This window comes from Dermacentor albipictus, chromosome 8 (genome assembly GCF_038994185.2).
Source record: "Dermacentor albipictus isolate Rhodes 1998 colony chromosome 8, USDA_Dalb.pri_finalv2, whole genome shotgun sequence".
Classification (NCBI taxonomy): domain Eukaryota; kingdom Metazoa; phylum Arthropoda; class Arachnida; order Ixodida; family Ixodidae; genus Dermacentor; species Dermacentor albipictus.
In genome coordinates, this window is record NC_091828.1 from 78955500 (window position 1) to 78981001 (window position 25502).

The 25502-nt window shown below is 48.3% G+C and overlaps 1 protein-coding gene and 1 long non-coding RNA gene across 4 annotated transcripts in view; one reads left to right on the forward strand and one right to left on the reverse strand.

The window, feature by feature from the left end:
* Positions 1-19583, reverse strand: part of LOC135898680 (endothelin-converting enzyme 1-like) — a 46254-nt gene extending 26671 nt beyond the window's left edge. The window contains exons 1-6 of one of the 2 annotated variants that reach the window (XM_070523638.1): positions 19239-19583; positions 13695-13909; positions 10500-10693; positions 6607-6832; positions 3574-3960; positions 1953-2415 (exon numbers count right to left, since the gene is read on the reverse strand). In XM_070523638.1, the coding sequence (XP_070379739.1) occupies positions 1953-2415; positions 3574-3960; positions 6607-6832; positions 10500-10693; positions 13695-13909; positions 19239-19514 (1761 nt within the window). In that variant the 5' untranslated portion in view covers positions 19515-19583. The remainder of the gene's footprint in view (positions 1-1952; positions 2416-3573; positions 3961-6606; positions 6833-10499; positions 10694-13694; positions 13910-19238) is intronic. The other variant, XM_070523637.1, reaches the window with a different exon arrangement.
* Positions 1-25502, forward strand: part of LOC135898613 (uncharacterized) — a 94693-nt gene that overhangs the window by 38776 nt on the left and 30415 nt on the right. For both annotated transcript variants that reach the window (XR_011507972.1, XR_011507971.1), the window contains exon 4: positions 21894-21977. This is a non-coding gene — a long non-coding RNA (uncharacterized lncRNA). The remainder of the gene's footprint in view (positions 1-21893; positions 21978-25502) is intronic.

Below are 25502 nucleotides of genomic sequence, written 5' to 3' on the forward strand. Positions count from 1 at the left end.
GTCGCTGAACACTCTGAAGTCGCCGACCACAAAATTGCTTTCAAGGAAACTGAAATCCTTCAAACAGAAACGAACTGGCGAAAGAGACTACTACTGGAGTCATGGCACATTCAGAATACGGAGAATAACATAAACCGTGTGAAGGGCAACCTACCCTCGGTCTATGTCCATGGCCTTGGCGACATGACGAAAAGAAGAAAAGGACGCACAGCCAGATAGACTCCCGCTCGTTTCACCAACACAGAACGTCGGCGCGACCCTGTAACCTCCCCCCCCCCCCCCGCGGCCCATCAAGGGCACCCTCGTGAGCACTCCACCCAGCACCAGTCATCGCAGCACCTTGGAAGCGGTCAACAACACAACCCCCCCTTTCCTTTTGTTCCCCCCCACCTTTCCGTCTGTGGAGTGTCTCCCCACCTCCCGTGTTCCCCCCCCCCTCCTTTCTTCAAAAAAGACGCTTTAAAAGCGGCACACCGCCACCCCCCGAAGAACAACCCCCTGAAGAAGGAGCCGAATGGGTTCCGAAACGTCGGGCTAATAAAATTCAGTTATTTGGTTGGAGTCAGTCTCAAGTTGTAAGAGAGATAGTATCGCTAAAGAAAGTGCCGTGATTGAATGCGGTTAAACTAAGTTTGTCGAGCAATAGCACGGTTTTGCTTGCTTTAGGAAAGTACACAGACGCTGCTCGGCACCGTCAGTGACTACCGCATCTACAATTGCACCACAAGATAACACGCAGACGTTCCTCGGCGCGGCAGCAGAAGCGAGTGAATTGACCTTCATGCCGCGTCTCGCTTCAACGCGAACTAAGCGTCGAAAGCACAGCGCGTACGAAGCTACCAGCACTCGATCGGCGCTCTTTGTACACGTCGCAGATCGCTTTCAAGACATGGGCGCCCACGCGGCGTATGCAACAGCCGCCGGTAGTGGCACGCTAAGTCCCAGTTTGACCTTGTCGCAGCTTGCAGGTCAGATTTACGGAACCAGGCGTTTTCTGGGTTTGCACCTAAAGTAGTAGAGCTATCGCTCTAAAAAATATTTTCCTAATTATGCTCCTTGTGGCAAGATGTCTTGCTTTTAAAACGCGGAATTTTAATCGATGTTGACAAGTTAATAATAATAATATTTGGGGTTTTACGTGCCAAAACCACTTTCTGATTATGAGGCACGCCGTAGTGGAGGACTCCGGAAATTTTGACCACCTGGGGTTCTTTAACGTGCACCTAAATATAAGCTAACGGGTGTTTTCGCATTTCGCCCCCATCGAAATGCGGCCGCCGTGGACGAATGTTGACAAGTTGGCTCCAAAACATAGAGTTTCCCTGTGACCTCAATACGGATCATATTTGCAGAAGCACTGTGCGATGTCTTCGACACTGGCTGTTATAACCGCGATAAGGGACGAAAACCTCAACCAGCTCAATCAGCGATAATTTACGCGCTTTCCTCTGAACACGCCTCTCTGTGCGCGATGGTAACAAGCGGCAGGGTAAGGGGTTAGAGTTATCGTATTGGATGGAGCCTATCTAAAGGGAGCCTATACAGTAACTCTAGCAGGGGTCGGCGGATAGCGGCCGCCGGAGAGCGGTGGTGCCGGTGGTGAACATTCAATTTCCGAAGACCGGGGGACAATTATGTTCGCCTATTTTCCTTGTGTAAAGCGCTCGGGCGAGATTACGACAATTCTTTCCGTAGAGAATTGTCTTTAGGTCACTGGTTTAAGGACGAAGATAATATTTTAGTTTGGAACAACGATCTTTTTTTTTTTCGATTGACCCAGAACTTATAAAAAAAAGGCAATGTCACTAAGCTGTTAGTGGACTACAGCTGGCTCGGCTCTCTTTCAGACGTGAATGGCAAGTGCATGGCGTTTTTGCGGGTGGAGCTTGTTTGTATGTTTTAGGTTGTCGCCGACTATAGTTTTGTCAATGTTTTCAATGTTGCCCGGTTACCTGCATCCAGCCTTTCAATGGCGATGAAAATTGCCTCGGGAAGGCGTCCAGGTACTTGTGGATGGCGCTGGGAGGCAGCATCGGTTTGAATCCCTCCGCACCGAACAGCGACCAGAACGGTTCCATGTGCAACCGCTCCAATATGGCCACCGCCTCGATTCGGGCGGCCGGATCTATCCAAGGCGCCGCGTCAGAGAGCAGCCGCTGGGTGGTGTTCCGCAAGTCTTCGAAGATGGCTTTGACGGTGTTCAGGAAGCGCGGCTGCAGCTGTTCACCGACCCTCCACACGAAAAGCCACTTCTGGAAGCGGCTCTCAGTGAACGAGTAGCATTTGCGGGGCCTGAAGCGAGCCACGGCTTCTCTGTTGCCGAACGTGGCGACGGCGGCGGCGTACGAGTTGGCGTACGAGTAGTCCTCGATGAAGCGCCACGCGACCTGCTCCAGGATGGCTGCGTTGCTGAACCTTGAGGGCAGAATGAGGAGGAGAAATGCCTCACAGAAAGAACTTGTGGCAGGACTATAGCTATACGCTTTAAGTGGATCATTCATTGGTACCACAAGCATTCCCGGATTTGAAGGTCGTTGCACGTGTAGTTTCTTACGCCTAAAACTGCCTGCTCCGTCAATATCACCCACAGGTTCATGGAGACTTCTACTTGCGCAGAGTATATAGTGCACAATCTGGACCGGCCCTCTTTTGGAGTCGGAGGCTCGCAGAGCCAGAGTTAGTTTAGAGAAAATATTCGGGAACACCGATGAACATAGGTGGGTAGCTAGAGTGCTCAGATATCTTTATACCTCAGAGACCCGGAACGATGGAAGAGCTAAGGAAGGTTGGCAATCACACACACACGAAAAGAAGGTGAGAAAGAGATGGTAAACTTATTGCAGAGGATGAAAACGATGAGGATGAGGATATGAGGATGTTCAAAGTATTTTACAAAGACGGCAAAGACAAGGGCAAGAAATAATATTTTTACGATAACACAAATGGCAGTGCCTTGCTTTACGGTGCCCGAATTGACTACTTGAGCACAAGAAACACAGAGGAGCTAGTATTTGCAACATGGTGACACATGGGAGTGCTGCAGAAAAAGAAGTTCACAGACGATTCCGATACTCCTTAATACGACATTTGAGCGCAACTCTATATGTGTTTTCATTTCGCGATATATTGGCTGGCGCAGGGATGTTTCGTTTCACCGAAAGGGAGGGGGGGGGGGGGGGTACCTAAGAGCGCCACGCGTGTAATTCACACTGCGGCTCGTTATGTCTTGCAAGAAGTCTGGTCCTCGATTTTATGACTCAATTCATTACCAAGTGTGCAGCAGGCTTTCGCCTTCAAGTGTTACAGGGAATGTAACATGCTGCCGAACTTCTTTTTATATCACTGGCGCTTCCGGTACTTTACACCTCAGGAACACTATGCGAATGCACAGCATTGAAGAAATAAAGTGCACCCGAGGTTGACGAGCAATTTGTATTGTGAAAAAACAACAACATTATAACGAAGTAGACCGAAAAGTGACACAGTGTAATAAGGTAGTCTCGAAAAAGACAAGTCGCCGTTTTTGAGAGCTCTGATGTTCCGTTCCCTACAAAAGTATGAGACACGCAATACCTCTCGAAGATGTTGTTGGTCACGGTGCTCACAATCTTGTCGACGAGCAGCAGATTGTCGTCCGGTGAGAGGCGGTGCGGACGCAGGTGGTCATTCAGGTAGTCCAGCCAGCGGTGGCTGCTCACGTTCGGAGTGAGCTGGTCGAGGTGGGCTAAGCGCAGCTTCATGATGACGCGGTTGGAGCTCGCGATGCCCTCGGTGACGGCTTGAACCCACGCGTCCTCGTCGGCCACCAGGTCCCGCAATTGGGCCAGCGGCGTGTCTCCGGCCCCGTACAGTCTGTACATTGCACGCACGTATTCGAGCCGCTTGCCGTACGCCTTGGAGTAGTTGAGCCACTTGGCGCGGTGGACGCTGACCTCGCTGTAGGCCATGTGTAGGCTGTACCTGCACTCAAAAGGTGGAGTCCGTGCGTATAGGACACGATTGGGAAACCTGGGACAACTGGCACGAAACGCACTTTTACCGTGAGTAAACTTCAACCCAAGCGCAAATGAGTATGCACAATAAACATCCCTGATGCCTGTCGGCGGCGGATGAGAAGCGCCTTTTCAATAGGACTTTTATTGAGGAAGTTCACGGGGACCGCTAAACGTTAGTAACGCGACAGCATTAAGGACCCCGTGTCGCAAAAAAATCCGATATCGGCATCGGACGTCGCCTAGCGAAAAATAATTCTGAGCCGCTAACACGCAGGCCATCCGAGTGACGCAGAGGCGTTGCTGAACTAATTTAATTCCTGAAAGTACCATGCGTCAGAAAAATCGTAAGGTAGAATCTAAACACAATTTACAGGCAGGACAGCACCGGCCTGTAATATGAATATGCGAGAAGACATATTTCTGTTACGCGGAAACACAAACACATTTTCCAACGTTTTTACTCTTCATAGGGGGGTCATGGCCTCCAAGATTGGCGCGAGCCAAATTTGGAGGCAATGGAGCGGCGCGTCCGTTTCCTTGCGACATCTCCAGATGGCACTCGCCTCCGCAGCATTGCGTGTCATTTCTAGCAGAAAGCTCACCTTCGTGAACAGCATTTGGCGCCAGCGTTTCCCGTTAAACATCACAGTTACATAAGCTGCAGTTGCCGGGAAGCGTGAGGGATCTTCGAATGCTATGGCGTTCACTCTTAAACGCGAAACTCAAGCGTCCTCAAATTTTCTTGCGTAAAAAGGGACATCCGAAAGAACACACACACACACCCACACACACACCCACACACACACACACACACACACACACACACACACACACACACACACACACACACACACACGCACACACACACACACGCACACACGCACACACGCGCGCACACACACACACACACACATACACACACACACAGGATTGAAATGACCTTGCATAAAGATTATATGCTTAAGGCCAAAGTGGGTTAACCTGTGTGGTAAAATTTGTAGAATAAAGTCGAATGCCTCTACAGCGGAATCACCTGTACAATGAAGGATTCATTATGCCCCGGTCGACTTCCTATATACAGCATAAAGGCCTCGACAACAAAGACTACTACGATGGCTTTGCCTTTACAACGAGCAAATTTATGCGTCCCCATAGTTGAAAGACTAGCTCGGAAAGCTGGCCCCAACTTGTCGCTCATCCGAGGGTGTCACTAGCATCGAGCAGCGCCCAAGTCACGTGGGACCTGGTCGCTTTTTCTCCTTGCACTTTCTTCGCCGTCGCCGTTTTTCATCCCCCGCTGCGCTCCGCGTTCCCTCTTTAATCCTTCGCTGTGCTCGTTCGCTTGGTTACGCCGAGGGACGGTGACGCCCAACGCAGGAACGGGCGCATAAAAGTGGCCCTCAAGAAAAGAAACACTGCTTGTCTCCGCGCAACGTGCAAGAGCTAGATTTGTGTGTACTATGTCACACATTATTTAACAAACTGTGCTTGGTCACAACCTTATGGGTGACAGGCGAGCGTTTTCTTTTAGCAAGGCCACCGCGATAAACTGCATAGTTCAATGCCCAGTAAATTTGAAGGACTGTTTTAATGTGTGAAGCCGGACTTTTCCTGTCGGCTTCGTTGATAAGCGAAAAATGTGGAGTCAACTCACACTGAAGTCCAACTCTCCATCTCCTATATAGCCCCGTTCCCCCCCCCCCCCAATTAAAGCTTATCAAGGAGTGCCCAATATATTTGGGAGTCTCTATACCTATATCTATCTCGTACTTTGGCACATAATTATCTAAACTTTTTGAAAGAACTCGTCCAGAACCTTAAGAAAGAAAAATGAAAAATACACTCGTTTACTGCCTTTGAAAGAAGGCAAAGGGTTCTACAGAGATCGTGGCGTTCCCCGTGCATGTCCCTCTTGAATAAATGGATTCTAAGGTTTTAAGTGCCAATAGCAGGATTTGATTATGAGGCACGCTGAATCGGGGGACTTCGGGTTAATTTTGGCCACCAGGTGATCTTTAACGTGCCCTCAATGCGCGGAGACACGGGCGTTTTTGCATTTCGTCCCCAGATCTCGCAGTGCCAAAATAGAACGCTGACCGTAATAAGTACGACAGAAGTGCTTCAATAGTTTGTCCACTTCGTCCAGTGTGGGATGAGACTAAGTGCCACTGGCCTTTGTTGCGATTGATTTTTTGTTGTCACGACGGTGAATGAAATCGCGAATTTAAATTGAACAACGCGCGCGGTCCAGGCGCTGCCTGGTTGTTACTCAATAATGGTAACCGGAGGTAGCGCCGCGGTAGCCCACGGCATAGGATGCGCATGCGGAGTGGGTCTAACGTGTCGTACTAAGCTAAAGCACACTGGCATGTCAAACCAACTAGCCCATCATCTCGCGCGGTCTGAAAGTCAATACAAGCAATTCATGTAATGCAGCTAAATTCACATACTGCAGGCGCATAAGGTAAACGGAGAAGACGTGTCTAACGAGCAAAGCCTTTAATGAGTAATGCTTTTATCTGTTCAAAGGTTACCGAAGATGGTGAAATTAGGGAAGCGGGCCGCGGGGGCGGTGCCGCCTCTATAGCTGACCGCGTATAGAGACACGTGCCTGGTGTCGCCAGGCAGTTGTTTCAGGCTTATCTCGAGCCAGAAGGGCACGCCCCAGTTGATGAGGAGGTCGAGGATGACGTTCAGGGCGTGCTTGGTGGCGCCCACGCCTGTCACCCGTTGGGGCCAGTGCAGTCCGCGGTCCCTGAGGAACGACAGAACCTCTTCGAGGCGCTCGTAAGTGTGGCCCTTCCGAGAGACGCAACCCTGGTACAGCGCCGACGCAGCTGCAGAGACGAGTTGAGGTGTATTTGTTTCTACGAGAACATCGGTTACGACCTAAGAGCGAGAGCAGGCGTCCCAAAACTTTCTTGCCCCACCTGCCTGCCCTGAGGTCTGCGGTACCAACGCCCCTTCCATTACTCTGATGCGGATGTGGCGGTTTTAATTGATATGTCCAAACTGAAATGTAAAAAAAAGAATATGCCCGAACAGGAATGGGGTCGGATTCGTTTTGGCTACACGTGGAAGACTAAAATGCCGTTTGTAGAACTGGGAGGTGTCGCGGAAGCCCAATTTGGGAACCCCTGAGCTAAAGATTGGGCCGAGCGCGTCAATACGCTCTCAAGTATCTTGAACGGGTCTCGTAAGATATCAGGATTTTGCCCGGTGGCGTAGGGAATAGAAACGGAGCGTGCACCGTCGAGCACTCTCACCAATTCTAATACGATCGCCCTTTACAGTCTAGGAGACAGGCTAAACATGTCCTTCCGTGGATGAGGAGATTCCGCGGCCTGCGCAGAACTATGCGCAACAGGAAGGGTTTCGGCATGATGGTAGTGCGGCCATACAGATATCCGAGGAAAACAAAAATAGGGGTCCTATAACGTAAAACTATTCCAATATGTTTTTATTCCAATCTCCTGACGTCAAATTTGCGTAACCACCGACGTAAGCATCGGGCGGTACCCGCAGGGTTGTCTGAACAAACCAATCAAACGCTCTCCTCGTTGACAGGAGGCCACTTTTGTTTGCTTGAAAAACGAATAACATTGCCTACGCTGAGCGGCTTGTCTTATCTAATTGACTGATAATGGGGCGAGGAACACGCTCAAGTGGAGAGGGATTCGATGAGGTCGAGCCACTGCGCTGAAAATCGATAACCAGATGAAGAGGGCGGTGCCGGCGTCTGCGATTGGTCCGCTTCCCCTTAGCTTGCGGTGGCTGGTCGAAAATCACGGCGGCATGCAACGGAAACTTAAGAATGATGCTAACACGGATCCTCAGCAAAGAGTTCGCAGAATGAGGTCGTAAACGTGCCAAAAGTGCTCGAAAACGTTACACGGCCACTCAAAATGTTTTATTATCCGCAAATAAGCCCATGCTCTCCTGCAGGTGCGAGTAGCCAGTGCCCGAGTGATCGGCAGGAGCCATGTTTTATTCCTTTCAGTATCGGGGCAGCATGCTGCTATTCAGAAGAAAATTCAGTTTTGTTCAGCATATTATTGCATGAAAACTCTTGACCAATAGTCGAGGGCTAATGGCGAAAAGGCGTCGATTGAGAAATAAATATTTTTCTTTTGTTAGGTCAGATCATGCATAACCAGCGTGTACACGTCACAGCGGACGGGGGAGCAATTGCGGTTTTCGTGACGTCGCATGACAGGCCGGTTAAGTGGGGGGGGGGGGGGGGTCCAAAAAGTTTTTGACCAATCGCGGGGGGCTGACTGCAGAATCGGAATAGAAAAAAAAGTTTGGAATAGTTTTACGCTATAGCGCCCCAGATTACGCAGATCCAGTGCACATCTTGGAATCCGCGAGAAGCGACGCTTTCGTGAAGGAGTTAACCGAATGCTATAAATTTGCCCATTGTCTTTCCCCCTGCGTCTTCGATGTAAAAGAAGTTCGCGTGCGAGCATGTTCTCTCGCGCACCCGCGCCACGCAGTCTGGCACATGCGGCAGTCACCTCAAAGAGCTAGTCGCCTTTGCCACGGTACAAGTGTACGTGCGGTTTGTGGCCTAATGGTTAGAGCACTAGGCTGCTGTGCTGGGGCACCGATATTCAGTCCCACCATCGAGCACGTAATTTAGTTTTTACAGCCAAACTGTTAAGGCTACTTTCTCTCCTGCTATCGTGTCTGCGTGTAGAAAAAAAATCCCGACGATAGTGCAACACAGGCCCCATCCACAGCGGAGCTGCAGTTCGCCATTAAGGGGCCCGCATACACAGCTTCACTGGTCATCCTTCTTCACAGTGTGGAAAGATACTGAGTTATTTTCTTCTTTTTTTTTAGGTATGAGCTCTCCAGCTAGACAGCAGCAGCATCCATCGGACACGGACATGAATGTCCGGGATGCGCTGCAAAGGGAGATACGACAAAAAAAAAGCGTGCCGGTATCACTATTAGCATAGCGTATATGATGCTGCGGAAACGCGTTACAGCGTTCTATTAGTCTAAATGCAAGCGTGTAAGATGCGAGATGGGCGATCACAGCAACGTCACAACCCTCATGCGCAACATTTGACTGCACAATGCACAGGGACTGTACGTGCACAGGATAAGTACGTTACACTTGCAGTCAATTTTCTGACCTTCCTACTGCTGCTGCTGCTGCAAACAGAGACGCTCGCGAGAATTCGAACGTGCTACCGCCGCCTGCGTGACGACATTCAGCCGGGAGGCTAATCCTACATCTCGTGAAAAAATTGGGAAGACGCTTAAGCCTCGCCTTTATGAGTAGAACGCGATAGCATTCCAAGATCCCTGATTGCTTTTCATGCTTCCCGGCAACTGCAGCTTATGTAAATGTAGTGTTTACTGGGAGACGCTGGCACCGAACACTATGCACGAAGGCGAGCTTTCTGGTAGAAACAGCACGCGATGGATGGATGCTATGATCGCCCCCTTTGGAAGAGGGTGGTGGGTTGCGCCACCAAGCTCTTGTTATCATATTGGGTAATGTCCTACCTATATTAAAAAAACAAAAGGAAAAAAAACACGAAGAATTCCCATAACGAAACTTTTTGAACTCCTTTTGGGAAATTTATTTTTGTTGGCCTCCATTGTTTGTCGTTGCTCTACTTCCACCAATCTTCCAATCGCCTCTTACCAATCTTTATTCCGGACATCAAGGAGGGCTTCAAGGGGGCCAGACGTGCCTAAATCAACCGCTGGGCAGATATCTTCACATTCTAATAAAACGTGCCCCATAGTTTCCATAGCTTTACCGCAGCAAGCATACGCTTATTCTTTCTTCTTGAATCTATAAATGCGTGTTCTAAGGCATCCAAATTTCGGTTCGAGATGTAATGAGCTTCCCTTTGAGATATCATAAATTGTTTCTTTCCCAATTTTGTTTTTATGCGAAGCATATTACTAGAGCTCAACCCAGCTCCTCAGGCGCGGCGGTGTCGCCTTCAATACCACGTGACACCGCGACTTCACGTCAGAGGAAAAACGGGGCTCCAACTCGCGCCGTCGCTCGAGAGCTCAACTTAGCTCCTCAGGCACGGCGGTGTCGCCTCCAATACCACGTGACACCGTGACATCACGACAGAGGAGAAACGGGGCTCCAACTCGCGCCGTCGCTCGCGGCGTCGCCCCCCGCATCGGACGCGGTGAGCGTCGAGCAACGCAGCGTTCGGCGCGACAACGAAATGTGCGCCTGAGCAAGCGGCGCACGCCTGAGCCGACGCCGACGACACCGGCTTTTCTGCGACACGAGCTCCTTAACGCTATCGCGTTAAAATAAAGGCTAGTATGCTTCGCATCCTGGGCTTAACCTTAGCTAAGCCACAGCCAGTTTTTTTTTTCCTTTTTTTGCGACAGAGAAACTTCGTTTCTCATTCGACCGCTCTTATTCACATTTCTCCAATAGAAACAAAATAAACCTTCACCTTCGTAAAAGCATACAGACAAAAGCCGAGCTACACAGCTGCGCGCATCACTCACGCGATGGTCTTCGCTGCTTTTGGAGGAAGGTGGCGCCGAGCTCGTACCAGCGCACCAGCAAGTCGGTGAGCGCGTTCGATACGATCTCGCTCCGCCAGCGCACTTTGTCGCACACGTAGGCCATCGGGTCCCTGCACGGGTCTACGGTCTTGTTGAGGGTGTTGGACAGGTGATCCAAGTGCTCCTGGCAGCCTCTGCGCCGCGAGCATGGGAGAGCCCCGGGCGTGAGACGACGTCATCGCTTCGACTCGCGAGAACATATGTTGCCCCCGCTGACTCATGACTTTCGGGCAACAAGAACGCGTTAAGAAGACGCACGGTATTCTGTCAGCCATCGGGCCGCACGCAAAACAAAACAAACAAACGAGCAAAGAAACAAACAAACAAACAAAGTACGAGTGAAACAGGACCATTAAGACAACGACAGTTAAAGCCGTCGCTGGGTCGTCTGCCCCGAAACAGTTCGAAACCACGTCGAACGTTTTATGCTCCACGTGCTCTGGCACCGAACTGCGAAGCAAGGGCGTCGCCGAATAATTGGGCGTGCGATTCTTTTACTCATGCGATAAAAAGCAACAGCAGACCAATGAGACGCAGATGCAAAAAAAAAGAAAAAATAAGACGATATGACGCACGGCAGCCACGCGCATTTTCGTCTCCCGCAATAACTTCCGGCGTTTGCAGTGTACAAAAAGAATCGCCTTCGATATTGGCTTTGGTTAATCCGAGAGAGCTGTTTCTGGCCGTGCGATTTCATTGCACCACTACTCAGTGTTGCCACATTGCTGTAGGGTTGGAATGCGACATAAAACTTATACTACGAATTTTCTAGAGCACCGAATGCGGTTCATTTTTTGCCGGCTTGTTGTGGGACGTGTGTGGTCTCACGTGCTACGCATGATTGCGAGCTTAAGAATTGTGGCGTCAATGCCCCTTTACCGAAGATTACAGGACGCAGGTTTAGGAAAGGAGCTCAATAAAAAAAAATTACCAGTGAATTGGCTCGGCTATGCCAGGATATACGTAGTGAAAGCTAAGGCATAGCATGGTTAGCCTTGGTTAATCTTGATTGCAAGTCCAGGTAAGTCTGGTTGTCTAGCTATGTTGCGGCGTTTAGCCAGTCGTTCGGCGCGCTGTTTGTCTGCTTCCTGGGCGATTCGTTTCCTCTTCATCTCGTTCCGATGTCGATTCCAGGCCTCGCCCTGCTTATCAGAATTGTCGCCGTCCATACTGCCGCCTCAACTGTGCTTGCGGCGCACGCGAGCACTCCTTTTCAATCCTCCGACACGTTATCAGGCATGCGACGCAGCTGGCGAAGCGAGCGGAGGCGAACGCAACGACGAGGAACGCTGTGCGACGTCATGTGCCTCCTCGGAGCACGGTCACGGTGTAATCGCAAGTTCGCGGCCAGTAAAGCTTTCGCTTTCAAAACATCCGAGGACACCTAAGCACTTCTTATGCGTTGTGAATGCGAAAACATTAATGTCCAATTGAACGCCGCTGAGCGGCCCTTCAAGTTACAGACTGCTTGCGGGCAAGCGAGCACGCTGAGATACTCGGCGTGTTTTGGTCTGGCGTCACTGAGGTGCAGTTAGAACGCAGGCGAAAGCTTGCGCGGAGAAGGAACACGCGGATAACGCAGGCTTCCCAGAGAGAGAGCGAGGGTGACGGGCTGTCGCGACGATGTTCTCTCCCCTTCCGCAACACCTGGCGCGCTAGCAGAACAATAGATGTTCCCTTTCGTAACCAATAGGAATTTAGGAGCCGTTTCGCTGCTCCAGACGGCAGACGCCGGCTTTTTCGTTCAATGGGCTATTTGATACTTTCGCATAAAAAAAAACATCTACCACCTAAAACCAACAGCTGCCTACGATCTTGTCGACCAAATACATGAAAACATAGTCATGTTTCATGCAGGTTTATTCTCAGGATACTCGCACCCATGAGCTCCATTCACCGCCACCACCATCACCACCATGTCAGTGCATTTTTCTACTATGCTGGTGTTCAAAATATGACCGCCATGACGTCGCTTTCGCACCTACAATATGCAAACGCGTGCCCTTCGATATTTGTTTGGCAGTATACTCTTCGGGAACTGATCACTGGTTGCATGGAATTTTCTGCAATGATTGCTATAGGTAACTCTCGCACTGCGGTTTTCCAGTTAACATGCGAGTGGTTCTTTGTTCACGGGTTTGTCTAATATTCGCGCTTGCTTGTAGCTTCAAACGTTCTTGTCGGCTTACTTATTATGCCGTATATATCTCAATTTCCAGGCACTTAGTTTCTTTAAGCACAGCAAACAATTACACGTAAATTCACTCATACATACTCATTGTGAAGTGTTGCATTCATAATACAATATTTTGTTAAAAAACAACGATTTACGAAGTCACAAAACCGTTCGAAGCCACTAGGACGATGTTTAGTAGACAAATCCATGTCGCCTTCGCCGTTCACAGGCCGGCTGAACCACCATTCTTGATAGACACTAGCGCCGGAGTACCCACTAGAAATTTTTGTGAGGCAATGCTATATGTCGCTAGAAAGGTAGATATAGAGTACACCGTTATAAGACTAGACAGTTTACGAAAAAAAAACACGTAATTACTTCCACAAAAAGAACACACTAAGAACAAAACTTAAATGGCTAGATGCTTGCGCACGTAAATAACAAAAAAAGCAAAAAAAGTCATTTCTAATTCATATGATGCCCACTTTATAATTTCTGCAAAATTAAGGCAATCAATGTACTAGTTATTCATAATTCCATGGGGTGTAGATACAGGGATGGGGAAATTCGTGTATTAGGGTACCTGGCACACAATGGCGAATGACAACACCCACCCACCCTCTCCCACTTTCCCAGGTCAAGCGCGTGCTTCCCTCCCCCCCCCCAAAAAAAAGAAAACAAAGAAAACTAGCTACACTGTTAATCATTTCAACTATACAAACTGATTATCGAAAAAAAAGTCTTTGAAATAAATAAGCTGCTTCTTTCTATATCTTGCATCAGATTGCACTTTGCCTTGCAGAAAATGCGTTGGTTACGCCTCCAACCTGCAGCTGCAAGGATAGATTTCAACATAGTAACTTCTGTAGGACACTGAACGGTTTTAAGAAACCGAAAGTGAGAACATCCCGCCATCAGTGACTCCCCCCCGCCCGTGGGAGCGTGAACCACGGTGTCACCTGGTCGTGCAGCCTTTGTACTGGAAGGCCATCTGACGGGCCTTGCGCGTCGCTGACGAGCCGAGGATCAAGGCGGTGAGCACGCCGGCACCGACCAGTGCCACACAAAAGACACAGAGTGGAGTCGCGGTGCGGGCGCACGACAGCCCCGCCACCTTCGCACGCCGCCATGACGACTCGGAGTGGCGACGCTGGTCTTCCCGGCCAATCAGGGCCTGCGGACGACGGGAGAAAGAAAGCCAGGTCATTTTGGGAAAACAAATAACGAAAAAATATCGGACGGAACGCGTAAAAAAAAGGTAACCCGACACGCCCACACTGTAAAATAATTTACGTCTTTAAAAATTAAATTAAATTATGGGGTTTTACGTGCCAAAACCACTTTCTGATTATGAGGCGCGCCGTAGTGGAGGACTCCGGAAAGTTCGACCACCTGGGGTTCGTTAACGTGCACCTAAATCTAAGTACACGGGTGTTTTCGCATTTCGCCCCCATCGAAATAATTTACGTCTGTTAAAAGTGAATAAAGGTGTAAATCAATGCATAACTCCCGCATTTACACCCTTCGTGTGTAAGGGTGTTAGTTATATAGTTATTTGCACCCTCGATAACTTTTAAGGCCGCCAATAAAGGAAGCTTCATAAGGAGGTAAGATTCGGGATACCAGCGTTGGAACGAAGAAAAAAAAAGGGGACAGGCGAAGAGTTAAGACACAGGAAGACAGGCCGAGCGGTTTAGAGAGCAAACTGGGGTGGCCGATATTCTGTGAAGTTTAGAGGAAGAAATCACATTGGTTATACCGTGTAATATAACCGATTGTCTGTTAGACATGTAGAATGGGTAGTAAGAGAAGGGAAGCGCAGTCGAGGACGGCAACGAATTAGGTGGTGTGGTGCAGTAAGAAAACTTGCAGTCATAAGACGGAATCAGCTGCCGCGAGGCAACGGTTATTGGATATCGACGGGAGAAGCCGTTCTCCTGCAGTGGAACAGGAAATTAATTCACATCGGAATGAACGTACGCTAGAGAAGCGCGCCTCATTGATATAAAAAAAAAATCCCAAATGCAGTTACACTAAAAAAAAAGTCGCAGTTTGGCCCGAAAGGCGGGGCATCGATTGCGATAGCAAATAACAGGCAGCTCTACGGCAGCAGCAGCGAGTGACTTGACCTTCGCGCCGTCTATCGCTTCAGCGCAAGAGCGGCGAGAACACAGAGCGCAAGAAGGTATGAGCCGTCTTCAGATTCCTTTCAAGAGATGGCGCACGCGACCGCGCGCATGCGTGCAAAGTACGCATTTGTTGGCGGAGTCGAAGCCGCCTCTCTCCCTCCTGCGCTGGCTCGCCGCTTTCCTCCAAATATGGAGCGCGAGATTGAGCCCGATTGAGCCACGATTAATAGTTCCCTTTGAGCCCAGTAGCGAAATGCGCAGTTGCTGCCGTTGCATAACGGCGCCCTCCCCACCTTCCCTCCTTCCCCCCCCCCCCCCACGGCCTTTCGCGCGACGGAAGACGGCGCGCTTGCTCTCCGCTTTCTTTCTTCGCGCGCGCCAGATTGAGCCACGATCACCGGCTTCCCTCGCGTGCTTTCACTCGCCCACACATACGACACGCGGCGACGATGTTATCGCCCTTGCACTTTATACGGAACATAACGCCGACGGCGACGACAAAAATGCGGCTGGGGTGCGCATATAACGGCCATCGCAATAAAAGAAGCTAAGTTGTAAGAGATTACACACGTTAGCCTTGCTATTTCTTTTCCCTGCAACACTACAGATTGTGTACATACACGTAAGCGTCCGCAAAACTGTAGATGTAAAATACGAGGTTGAATGAGTCATAGGCACGATAACCCGTAGTTTGTCACCTCCCGGAAAAGGGTACCTCGTGGCAGGAATATGAAACAGGTCCTGCGGGAGCCAATGACTCATTTGCTGCTCACTCATAAGCAAAAGCCCCGAGAGACTCTCAGGGTCTTCATGGCTTCGTAGAACGATGAACGGAGCTAATTGTTGGTCTTCACTGTTACAAACGCAGCTGATTCCTCTGCGTTAATTGGCTTGAGATAGTTGGTTGGTTTGCTGATGTGGTAGCTTATATAGTCACGTAGAAGGAAAACATGCAGCGCACATTAAGAGGACTAGAAATCGCTGTTTAATAAGAGGGTACTAATTACAAAAGTAAGTTGAGTTGTATTGGTAAATTATGCTTCCTCAATGAAAAGAACGCCATTCATACCATGTTGGGAGGGCTGGTAAGCCAGAAGAGGCGCTAGAACAAAAGGCGGTTGGCGAAGCCACTTTGAAGTTGCCGTATCAACCCGCCCTGAGATAAATGGTTTCGATTACGTCTGCCCGCGGCTAGTAAATTTTCTTTTTCGTGAGGATGGACTAAATTGTAATATTTGACAAGCGAATGACTGAAATTAGCAAGTTATTTATATTTCGAAAACTTGTGCTCTTCACCACAGCAGAAACGCCATAAACACTTTGAAATCGGCGGCGTCACACTGGCTGATTGGCGCTGTGATTACGGTGCGAAAATCAAGGAAGGGAAGTGTGATCCTCATTGTCCCTTCTGGCAACCAGCCTCATATGACAAAACTAAGGGAAAAGTAGAAATTTTAAGTAATACTGTATCGGTGTAAACCGATTAAGCGGTTTTCTTTAGTGTTCATTTCAACACAGCATACACGATAAAAAAGAATTTCGAAATTTTTTCTTGCCTTGGTCTTGTAAAGTGTCACGGGATTTTCGTGATACTGTTATAATAAAATAACGACATGTATCGAGAGAAATACGGTATGTCCAACGAACTTGTCGGAATCAATTATAGGGAGGAAGCACGAAACGGTAATTGAAACCCATCAATTAAATTCATTGCAAAGACGGACCTGATGCGCGAACTTTTTCTTTAATTTCCAAGTTGGAGCCACGAACTGTTCGCGTTTTTGTCCCGTCGCAGAAGTTTTGGGTCGTTTGGGTTTCCGGCAACGCGACAGTTCGTGTTCCAGACCGCGTCTTGCAGCGTAGCGCGCAAAACGTAGCGTAACCTAGCGTAACGTAGCGTAGCGAATGCGTGCATGCCACGGCTGGACGGCAAGACGCGGATACGACACAAGTGCCATACGCTACCGCGGACTGCACTACCTCCGAGTTCGGCGAGAAACCGACCGAGCAGGCTCACCATATTTCCGAGGAGGAAATAAATTAAGGCTTCACTTTAATAAGATAATTATGTGCTGGTAGACACATGCTTGTTGCGGTAAAGCTATTTAAGTAACGTTCGTTCCTTCATTATTTAATCCAGCTAAGAACAAAACCATTCACCAGCGGATCTGTAGGCGTAGAACGAATGGCTATAAAAGCTGTATCTGTGATATAAGTGTGGCGTCCTTCGTGCTGGGCTATTCAACAAGACAACCGCGGCGAGCAATGTCCTGTATGGTTAGACAGGAAAGCTTCGCTAGAAAACCTCCAGGCTCATCATTTAGGAAAATGTTTTTCAAAGCATTAGCAGCCGACGCAAATGAGCGGTGCTATGGAACTGAGTGTTCAGTGGCGTGTGCCTTCTTGCGCAGAACGTCGCGCCGGCGCCGATGCTAATGTGCTTTCCAAAGTCGATCCAAACGGGCCGCGCAGCTTCGGCCGAAAAGCGGTCGAGAACCAATTTTCACGAGCATCAGCAAGTGCGTTTATGGGAGCAGCGATTGAAAAGCGACCATGTGAGGAAGGAACGAAGACTGAGAAAGAAAAAAAAGACAACCTTTTAATTAAAACGAGAGAGAGAGCTTGATTTCGTGAAACCAATAAAATTCCTGCTCAATGTTATATATGTGTGATGAGGAAAGAAAACGAAAGAGAGTTTGATTTCGCGCAACCCGGCCAAAAAAGACCTGCTCAATGTTATATGTGTGTGATGAGGAAAGGAAAGACAACTGCCTTTTAGTTATTATCATTAAGAACAAAAAACCACTCGGCTGCTGCTTTGAATCGCGCCCACGCGTCACCCACGCACTGCCTCTCGCGATCTCCCGATGGGTGAGGCAGTCGCGCCCCCTTTCGTTCCGTTTTGCAATGTGCCGCACGAGACAGATCGTCCGCGACACCCGCGCTACGGACAGCGCTCTCTTCCTAATATAAACCCTGTACACTTATAATCATGAAACACAAAAATGAAAACACGTATCGAGCTACGCTCAAATTCACCTTTAGGGAGTGTCGTGTTCACGGTGAATTTCTTTCTTTGAGATCCCGTGGAATTCCATTGAGTTGTGGCATTCAACACGTACATACCTCGCTCCCCCCTAGGACAGGCAGTTTCCCCAATCTCTAAGATATAGGCGCGTTTAAAAAAAGTTACTTTTGTTTTGTGCACGAATTGCGATTTTAATTTGCAGCAGTGTCATTTATTGTGCCTTGTGCGCTCGATTATACTTACAATCTATAGTTCTGTATAACATTACATTTTTTGCTGCGTACTCTTGTTTTATCTGTGCGCGTGCTTGGTAATCATATCATTCCTTTGCTGCATTTGTATTAACTGTTTTCTTTTTTTTATATATCTGCAAGAGACCCTCTGGCAGCACAGATCCATTCGACCTCCCCCTGTAGAAGAATCGACATTTGGGCAAGTTGGCACTTGTTGAACATCTTGAAGGGGCAGCGTAGAAGATTGTTAAGCGTGTAAAATTAGGAGTGCCCACAAAATTGAATAATCCAGAACCTGCCGACAAGAAAAAGAAAGCAGTTGTAATTCCATATGCACATAAACTATCACAGAACCTCAGGAATGTAGCCGGTATATTTGATGTAAAGGTTCCTTTTTCTTCCCCTAACAAGATGATCAAAATTTTCGGTAAGATTCATAGCAAGTTGGCACAGGTTGCCTCCACGCTTGCTGGGAAATGCTGCACTGTTAAGCACACGTCTCTGCCTGTGCAATGTAGAATGGGAGTTGTTTCAGTTTTTCTATGGTAACGTCTATATCGGCCAAGCAGGTCGATGCCTGAACATTATATTGTCAGAGAATAGACGCTCGCCAGCTGGTAATGCCTACTCACACGTCAAGCGGCATTGCTCCGAGCATGGGTGTACTCCATTCTATGAAGACACCACAGTTATTTACGCACATAGAAATTAGACTGCGAGGGAGATTATTGAAGCCTACCATATCAGGAAAAAATGATCGCTTTGTGTGCGCATGCCTTCATTAAATTTGCATGACAGTGAATTTGCATTTTTAAACCACTTCATAGTATAGCATTCGATCACTGGGTTTTGCTGTTTGCCTGTGCACTGATCATGAACCCATCGATGGGAGGGCACGTGGTTATAGGTTGTAGTACTAAAGTTGCGCATGACTTCTGAGAAAGCTACTCGTGAGTTCAGCGCAGTCCCTCGTGCTTCCCGCCTTCGGTCTTTGTCTTCTAGCGCCGCCCCTTCAAGATGTTCGACCTCCTCCACCTGTATATCTTGTTATCCGCGTTTGTCTTACAAGAAGGAATGAATAAAGATTCTCCCGAAAACACGGAGGGTGCTCACCAGGTCTTTCATGCGAGCCAGCGAGTTGCTGCCGATGGAATCGCTGCGCTTAGGCGAAGGACCCGGGCGCGAGTCCGCGGGGCTGTCTTGGGCGGCGGTGCGCTGGGTGCGCGGACTCGCGTCGAGCGCAGCCGGCTGCCCAGCCGGTTCCCGGTGCTTTTTCGGCTTCGAGGCTTTTCCGGCAGGCGAACCGGTGCGACGACTGTGTCTCGATTTTCGCTGGGCCGTCGCACCTTTCGCGGTCTTCGTCGGAGTTCCAGAGGAACGCTGCTCCATGGCGAGGCTCGTCCTTCTTCGTCTTCTTCCTCCTCTTCTTCTGACGCCGGACGCTTTCGCCCGCCTCGAAAAACGTCGAGCGCGTCCTTCCTCCTCGTGGCGGCGCTGCGTCGACGTTTTCGCATTGCGGATTCGCACGAACTGTTGGCTGCACTTCGGCGCTGCTTGCGAACGTTGTAGTGGATAGACGTTGCGTGCCACGAAGGTTGCGACCTGTGTGGTTCGCAAGCACGGACATTGCGTACGATTACACTTTGCGTCGAATCCCAATAAAGACAATTTTAGGCGTCGTTATTTTAGTTCAATAGCATTTATTCGCCCGCTTCGAGAGATCTTCCATTCACATAGATTTCAATATGTGTGATGGATCTACATAATAATTTTACAGCGGAGCTGTACATGTCTAGGGTACCATAGAATTTTCGCGTCCGCACATAAAAAGAAATGTCATCATCAATGGCTCATACACCCGTAAGCAAGCAAAAAGGTGTAATGGCTCATAGTCCAGGAAGCCAGAGGCTACAAGCACTCAGCACAGTGAAGCGGACAGTGCTTACATTCTTTCTAATCACGCATACAACATAAAGAACAGCAAGTTGAAAACTATCAGCATCAGTGGCTCATACCCCCGTAAGTCGGCAAGCAAAAAAAAATATATACAATGGCTCATAGCCCCGTAAAGTTCACGGATACTCATTTTACGTGGGTTCGTTGCGATGACACCACACCTTCGGTCGTTGTCGGTGATTTTAATGTGGACGTGTCGGGGCTGGAAAAAGAGTGGTTCACGCGTTTCGTGTTGCGCACATATCGCTTGAGATGTCACACCAATCCGGCCCACCCGACCACCCAGCGGTGTAAGTGTATCGATTTGGCGATATGATTTATCAAAGAATGTGTTGGCATTTGCGACTATGCCGACCAGTGTATATCATAGAGACCACAAAGCCACTGTGGCCGATGCAATAAAGTATTTACTACAAGATTTCTAACCAGGATGTTTACAGCTCCACTCGTCATTCACCTTCACAGGGCGCAATGAGCTTGAATTTTTTGTTGTTGCTCGAAGGCTGCCCCGAGACGTAATACACGAAGGGCGTCGATCTCATGTATACGAAAAAAATGCGTTTAATTGGAGTTAGTGGCAGATTCGTTCTTTGGATATTTTCACGTATAACACGTTGTACTAAATTATGTTAATACCACAAAGCCCCCCCCCCCCCCCCGCTGAACTCGGGGGCAGAATGACTTCCATGTGCCCGATTCTCCCAGCATATTTTAGTGGCACTCGGACAAATTGATGATAGTAGAAGCTTTCGTTTCTTGATCGGAATAATACGACATAATATAGTAGCGCCAATATTGTCTGTAATTATTATTAGCTCTATATCTTGAACATATCATGGCCCCCAGAACGTTTACCCCTCTTTAACTGCCGTTCAAGCTTATTGATGGTCTCGCCCATATTACTTGAACAAGCAGACAGAGCATAGTTCAACTTAAATATGGAGCTTCCAAGGAGCAACTACGAAAAACACCTCTTGTGTAGTGTTAGTAAACGGAGGGGCTGCTAACACAGTTCTATAATAGCTGTGAGAAATGAAAATCCATAACAAGGAAGCCTCTAAAAATAAAGAAAAAAATGTACTGAGATATTCACGTCCTAGCTTTCTTTGAAAAGGAAGCCGGCGCAAAAAGCTGACACGCCGGGCTTACGAATATTTCGGCATCGTATGGTGGAAATATAATCTGTTTACGGATCACAATAACTATGAAAAGCAAACAAACAAACAAACAAAGCGAGAAAAAAACGCGTGTGCAAATAAACAAAACAAACATAGAACAAACAAAAGAAACAACAATTCGAAAATTCGAGAAAAATTAAACCATAAAAAAGCAGATTACATTAGGACGATGTCTTGATAACATTCTGGCTGCCACAAGCCCCACAATTCTGACTCGTAAAACGCAAGAGTTAACGTGTCTTTTAACCAACCTCGCCGACTATAGAACGATTTACAGCACGAGCACACAATTGTTAAGCTCCGGGAATTATAGCTGCAAGGGCGTTCACGAGAATGGACAATATACGCCGACTTCACTCTTTTTCGAGCACTTGCTGCGTGTCTTTCAAAAACTAATAAACCTCGTCGCCCGGAGCAGCATTACGACGACTAAGGATCTATAACATCGTCTCTCTTCTCGTCTTCGTATAGATTCAGTGGTGGATTGAGTATCTTGGAATTCCTGCTTCTAAAGGTTTTCATGTACCCCGTATTACGCACATATCCTCGTAAAGAACATGCAGTCTCGAAGCCCTTGACGTGGTCACGCTATTTCAGTAAGCCTTACGCGCAGGTCTTGCTTTGCCCGAAACAGCAACTATGGAGAAGAAATTCGCCGCTCGCTCGTCCTGGCACTGATAGCCATCGGTCTTCTGGCAAGCCTTACACCGGAGAACGGGTACGTGTTGACAACAGCTTTTACTCATTTTCGTTCCGTGGCCTTTGTTTTTTTAAAGCGAATTAAGCTTTCTTTGCCTGTTCCTTAGAATTTCCCACTGCTGCTGCTGCTGTCGCGCACACCGCGTCGGGGGGGGGGGGGGGGGGAGGGGGGTTCAGAGCGTGTATATAGATGACAGGCGCGAGTACGTGAGTAAGAGAGGACAGGGAACGCTAGAAACTCGTTTTCACCCCGCCGCGTCGAATGTGCACAATGCCCTCTGGAGCAGTCTGGGCGTCGCCGCTTAGCCTCTTGACAGCTGTAATTATCCCTGACCTCCCTCGAAATTATACGACGTTAGGATGGATAGTTGGGCGTGTTGGTTAAGCATGATCTGAAGTGAAGGCGCTAAAATGACGGAGGTAAAACGCCACTGATTTATACTAAGAAACACGCAATTGTGTGTGTGCGCGTTTCTTCTTTGTCCTCCGTCATTTTAGCGCCTTCACTTCAGATCTCCCTCAAAAGCATTGCAGGAAATTCAGCACTTCCCTTCCTCTTGACGTGCGAGTCCAGAGGGAACGTAGATAGAACTGTAGAGAAGAGGGAGGAGAAGAGGTCGTTACCATACAAGGAGGAGGGGGTGAAGCTGAGGTGAGAAGGCAAGGAAACCCTACTACTACGCGACAATGGTTGCGGGGAAACTGGATAACCTTAAGTTCGAGGTACGGTACAGTATGTTCCTGCTATGTCTGAAAAGTAAACACGATGCAAATATGTCAAGGGGACAAATTACGCAGGGCGTGCAGAAGCAGTGTCGCATTAATTAATGCGCACCGCAGGGCCCAGACGACAGTGTGGAAGTGGTCCACCGTAAAACACACATCTTTGTGCCCGCCGCGGTAGCTTAGCGGCTATGGCATTGCTAGAGGAAGTGGAATTGATCCCAATCACGGCAGCCGCCTTTCGACGGGGGCGAAATAGAAAACGCATGTGCACTTAGATTTTCGGGCACGCTAAAGAACATCACGACGTCGAAATTATTCCGGAGCCCGCCACTACGGCTTGCCACCTAATCCGAGTGGGATTTTGGAACGTAGAGCCGCATAATCCAATTGAAGTTTAGTACTGCCACAATGCAATGTGGCACGTGTGGATATGACAACACTCAACCATCTCAGAGGTTATAAAATGTGGCCCGCAACAACGCCTCAAGCAATCACCTCTCCCTCTCTGTTCTGTGTACTACGCAGACAAACAGCAGTGGTGTGTGTGTGTTTGTGAAAACATTTATTGGAATGAGGTCCGGAGGCTCGACTTCTTAAGTCAAGGCGGGCCGCTCCCACGTTGGCACCGTAAGGCCAAGCCTTTCAGCGACATCATGGGCCCTCTGGACGGCCCTTAGTTGGTCCTGAAACAATGGGCTTTCAATCCTTTTCTCCCACTGTGTCCATTCTTCAATGAGGTTAGGGAGAGTCGCGGGGCACCCCGCCAGCATATGTCTGTTTCCAATGATGCCATTACAATCGTTGCAGTCCATCCTAATCTCCCTCTCCGGATATATTTTATTAATGCTGTACGGTGTGGGATATGTACCTGTTTGCAATAAGCGCAGTGAGACTGCCTGATCCCTGTTCAGTTTTGAATGTGGCAATGGGAGTTGCCTGCGTCCTCAATAGTAGTGTTTGATAATGTCATTGTATGTTATTAAATGATCTCTAGATTCCCTGGCTTGATGGTGAACGGCTCGATTGTGACTGTCACGGTTAGCAAGTCCTCGTGCCAAGTCATGAGCAACCTCACTGAGGTTTATCCGAGTCTTGTCCACATTTCCCATATGCGCAGGAAACGATCGAATTTCAGTTCTCATAATCCCAATGTTTTCAAAAAGTTTCGCTGCAACACCAGCTACGTAGCCTTTATCAAAACACTTTATAGCGGATTTCGAATCACTGTAAATGCAGGCCCACTTATTACTCCTGATGGCTAGAGCAATTTCCACTTGTTCCGCCACCATGGGGTCCTTGGTATAAATAGTGATAGCATCTTGCACCTTCCCTTGATAATTTGAGACAATGGCCGTATATGCTTCTTTACCTTTCACCTAGGCTGCATCAACTACAGCTGCCAATTGGTTCTGCTGTTCTATTTCCTGCAAGAGTGCTTTAGCTCTTGCCTTTCTCCTTTCGACATTATATTCTGGATGCATGTTTCTGGGGAGAGGGTTGGTTCTGATCTTGTTCCTAATGTCAGTCCTTAATTCTACTTCAGCCTCTATTGGGCTCCTTGATGTATTCAGTTCTGCACCTATTGCTTGTAATATGTTCCTGCCAGCTCGTGATTTTGTCAATCTTTCGTGTTGCGCTAGCTGTTGAACCTCCGCGATTTCTTCCATTGTGTTGTGCACCCCTAGACGCATGAGTTTGTCAGTTGCAGCGTTACTGGGTATCCCTAGGGCTACTTTAACGAGCTTCCTGAGCATCACATTAAGTTTGTTAAGTTCTGCCTGTTTCCATTTGAATAATCCAGCCACATAAGTGAAGTGACAGAGAGCAAAGGCGTGTATTAGCCTCAAAGCGCTGTCCTCTCCTAAGCCTCTGTGTCTATTGGTAATTCTCCTTAGTAACCTAATGACTTAATCTGTTTTATTCGGGATATGTTGTATTGTTCTATAGTTAGCATTGTTTCCGTCTATGTGATACCCAAGAACCTTGATTGTTTCAACTAGCCTGACTGCGGATCCTTCATGAGTGTATAAGCACACTCTTGGCTCATCTTCCGGAATGTAACCTCTTGGTTTGCGACCTTTTCTTGATGTTTAATGACCAAGAGTTCTGATTTGGCTGCCGAGCATTTCAACCCCATGTCTTTTAGTGTGTTCTCTACAACATATAAGCTTTCCTGTAATCTGGTCTCTGTCCTACATTACCCTTGGCACTCCATATGGTTATGTCGTCGGCATATACCACATAATGTATACCCTTAATTTTCTCTACATTTCTTGCAACCTTGGACATTGCTAAATTAAATAGCATGGGTGAGAGCACAGCCCCTTGTGGAGTGCCCCTATTTCCCAAATTCTTAGCTTCTGATTTAAGCTCACCCAGCATGAGTTCTGCAGTTCGATTTCTAAGAAAATCCTTAATTATGTTAAAGAGTCTCTTACCTAACCCATCTAAGTCTCTTACATAACCCCATCTCCGAGAGGACGCCAAGTAGTGCCTTATGCGTTATACGATCAAAAGCTTTTTCCACATCCAATCCCAAAAGAGCTTTCGTATGCGCTGGGCTGGCCTGTATAAGTTGCTGTTTGATCAGCAGCATAGCATCCTGAGTTGACAGCCCGGGACGAAAGCCGATCAAGTTGTACGGGAGGATGTCGTTCTGCTCAACGTATTTAGTGAGTCGATTTAGGATGACATGTTCCATAGCTTTGCCTAGACAGGACGTTAAGGAAATAGGACGGAGGTTGTCCAGAGTGAGTTGTTTTCCTGGCTTTGGTATGAGGATAGTATTGGCCTCCCTCCATTCCCCTGAGTATAGCCC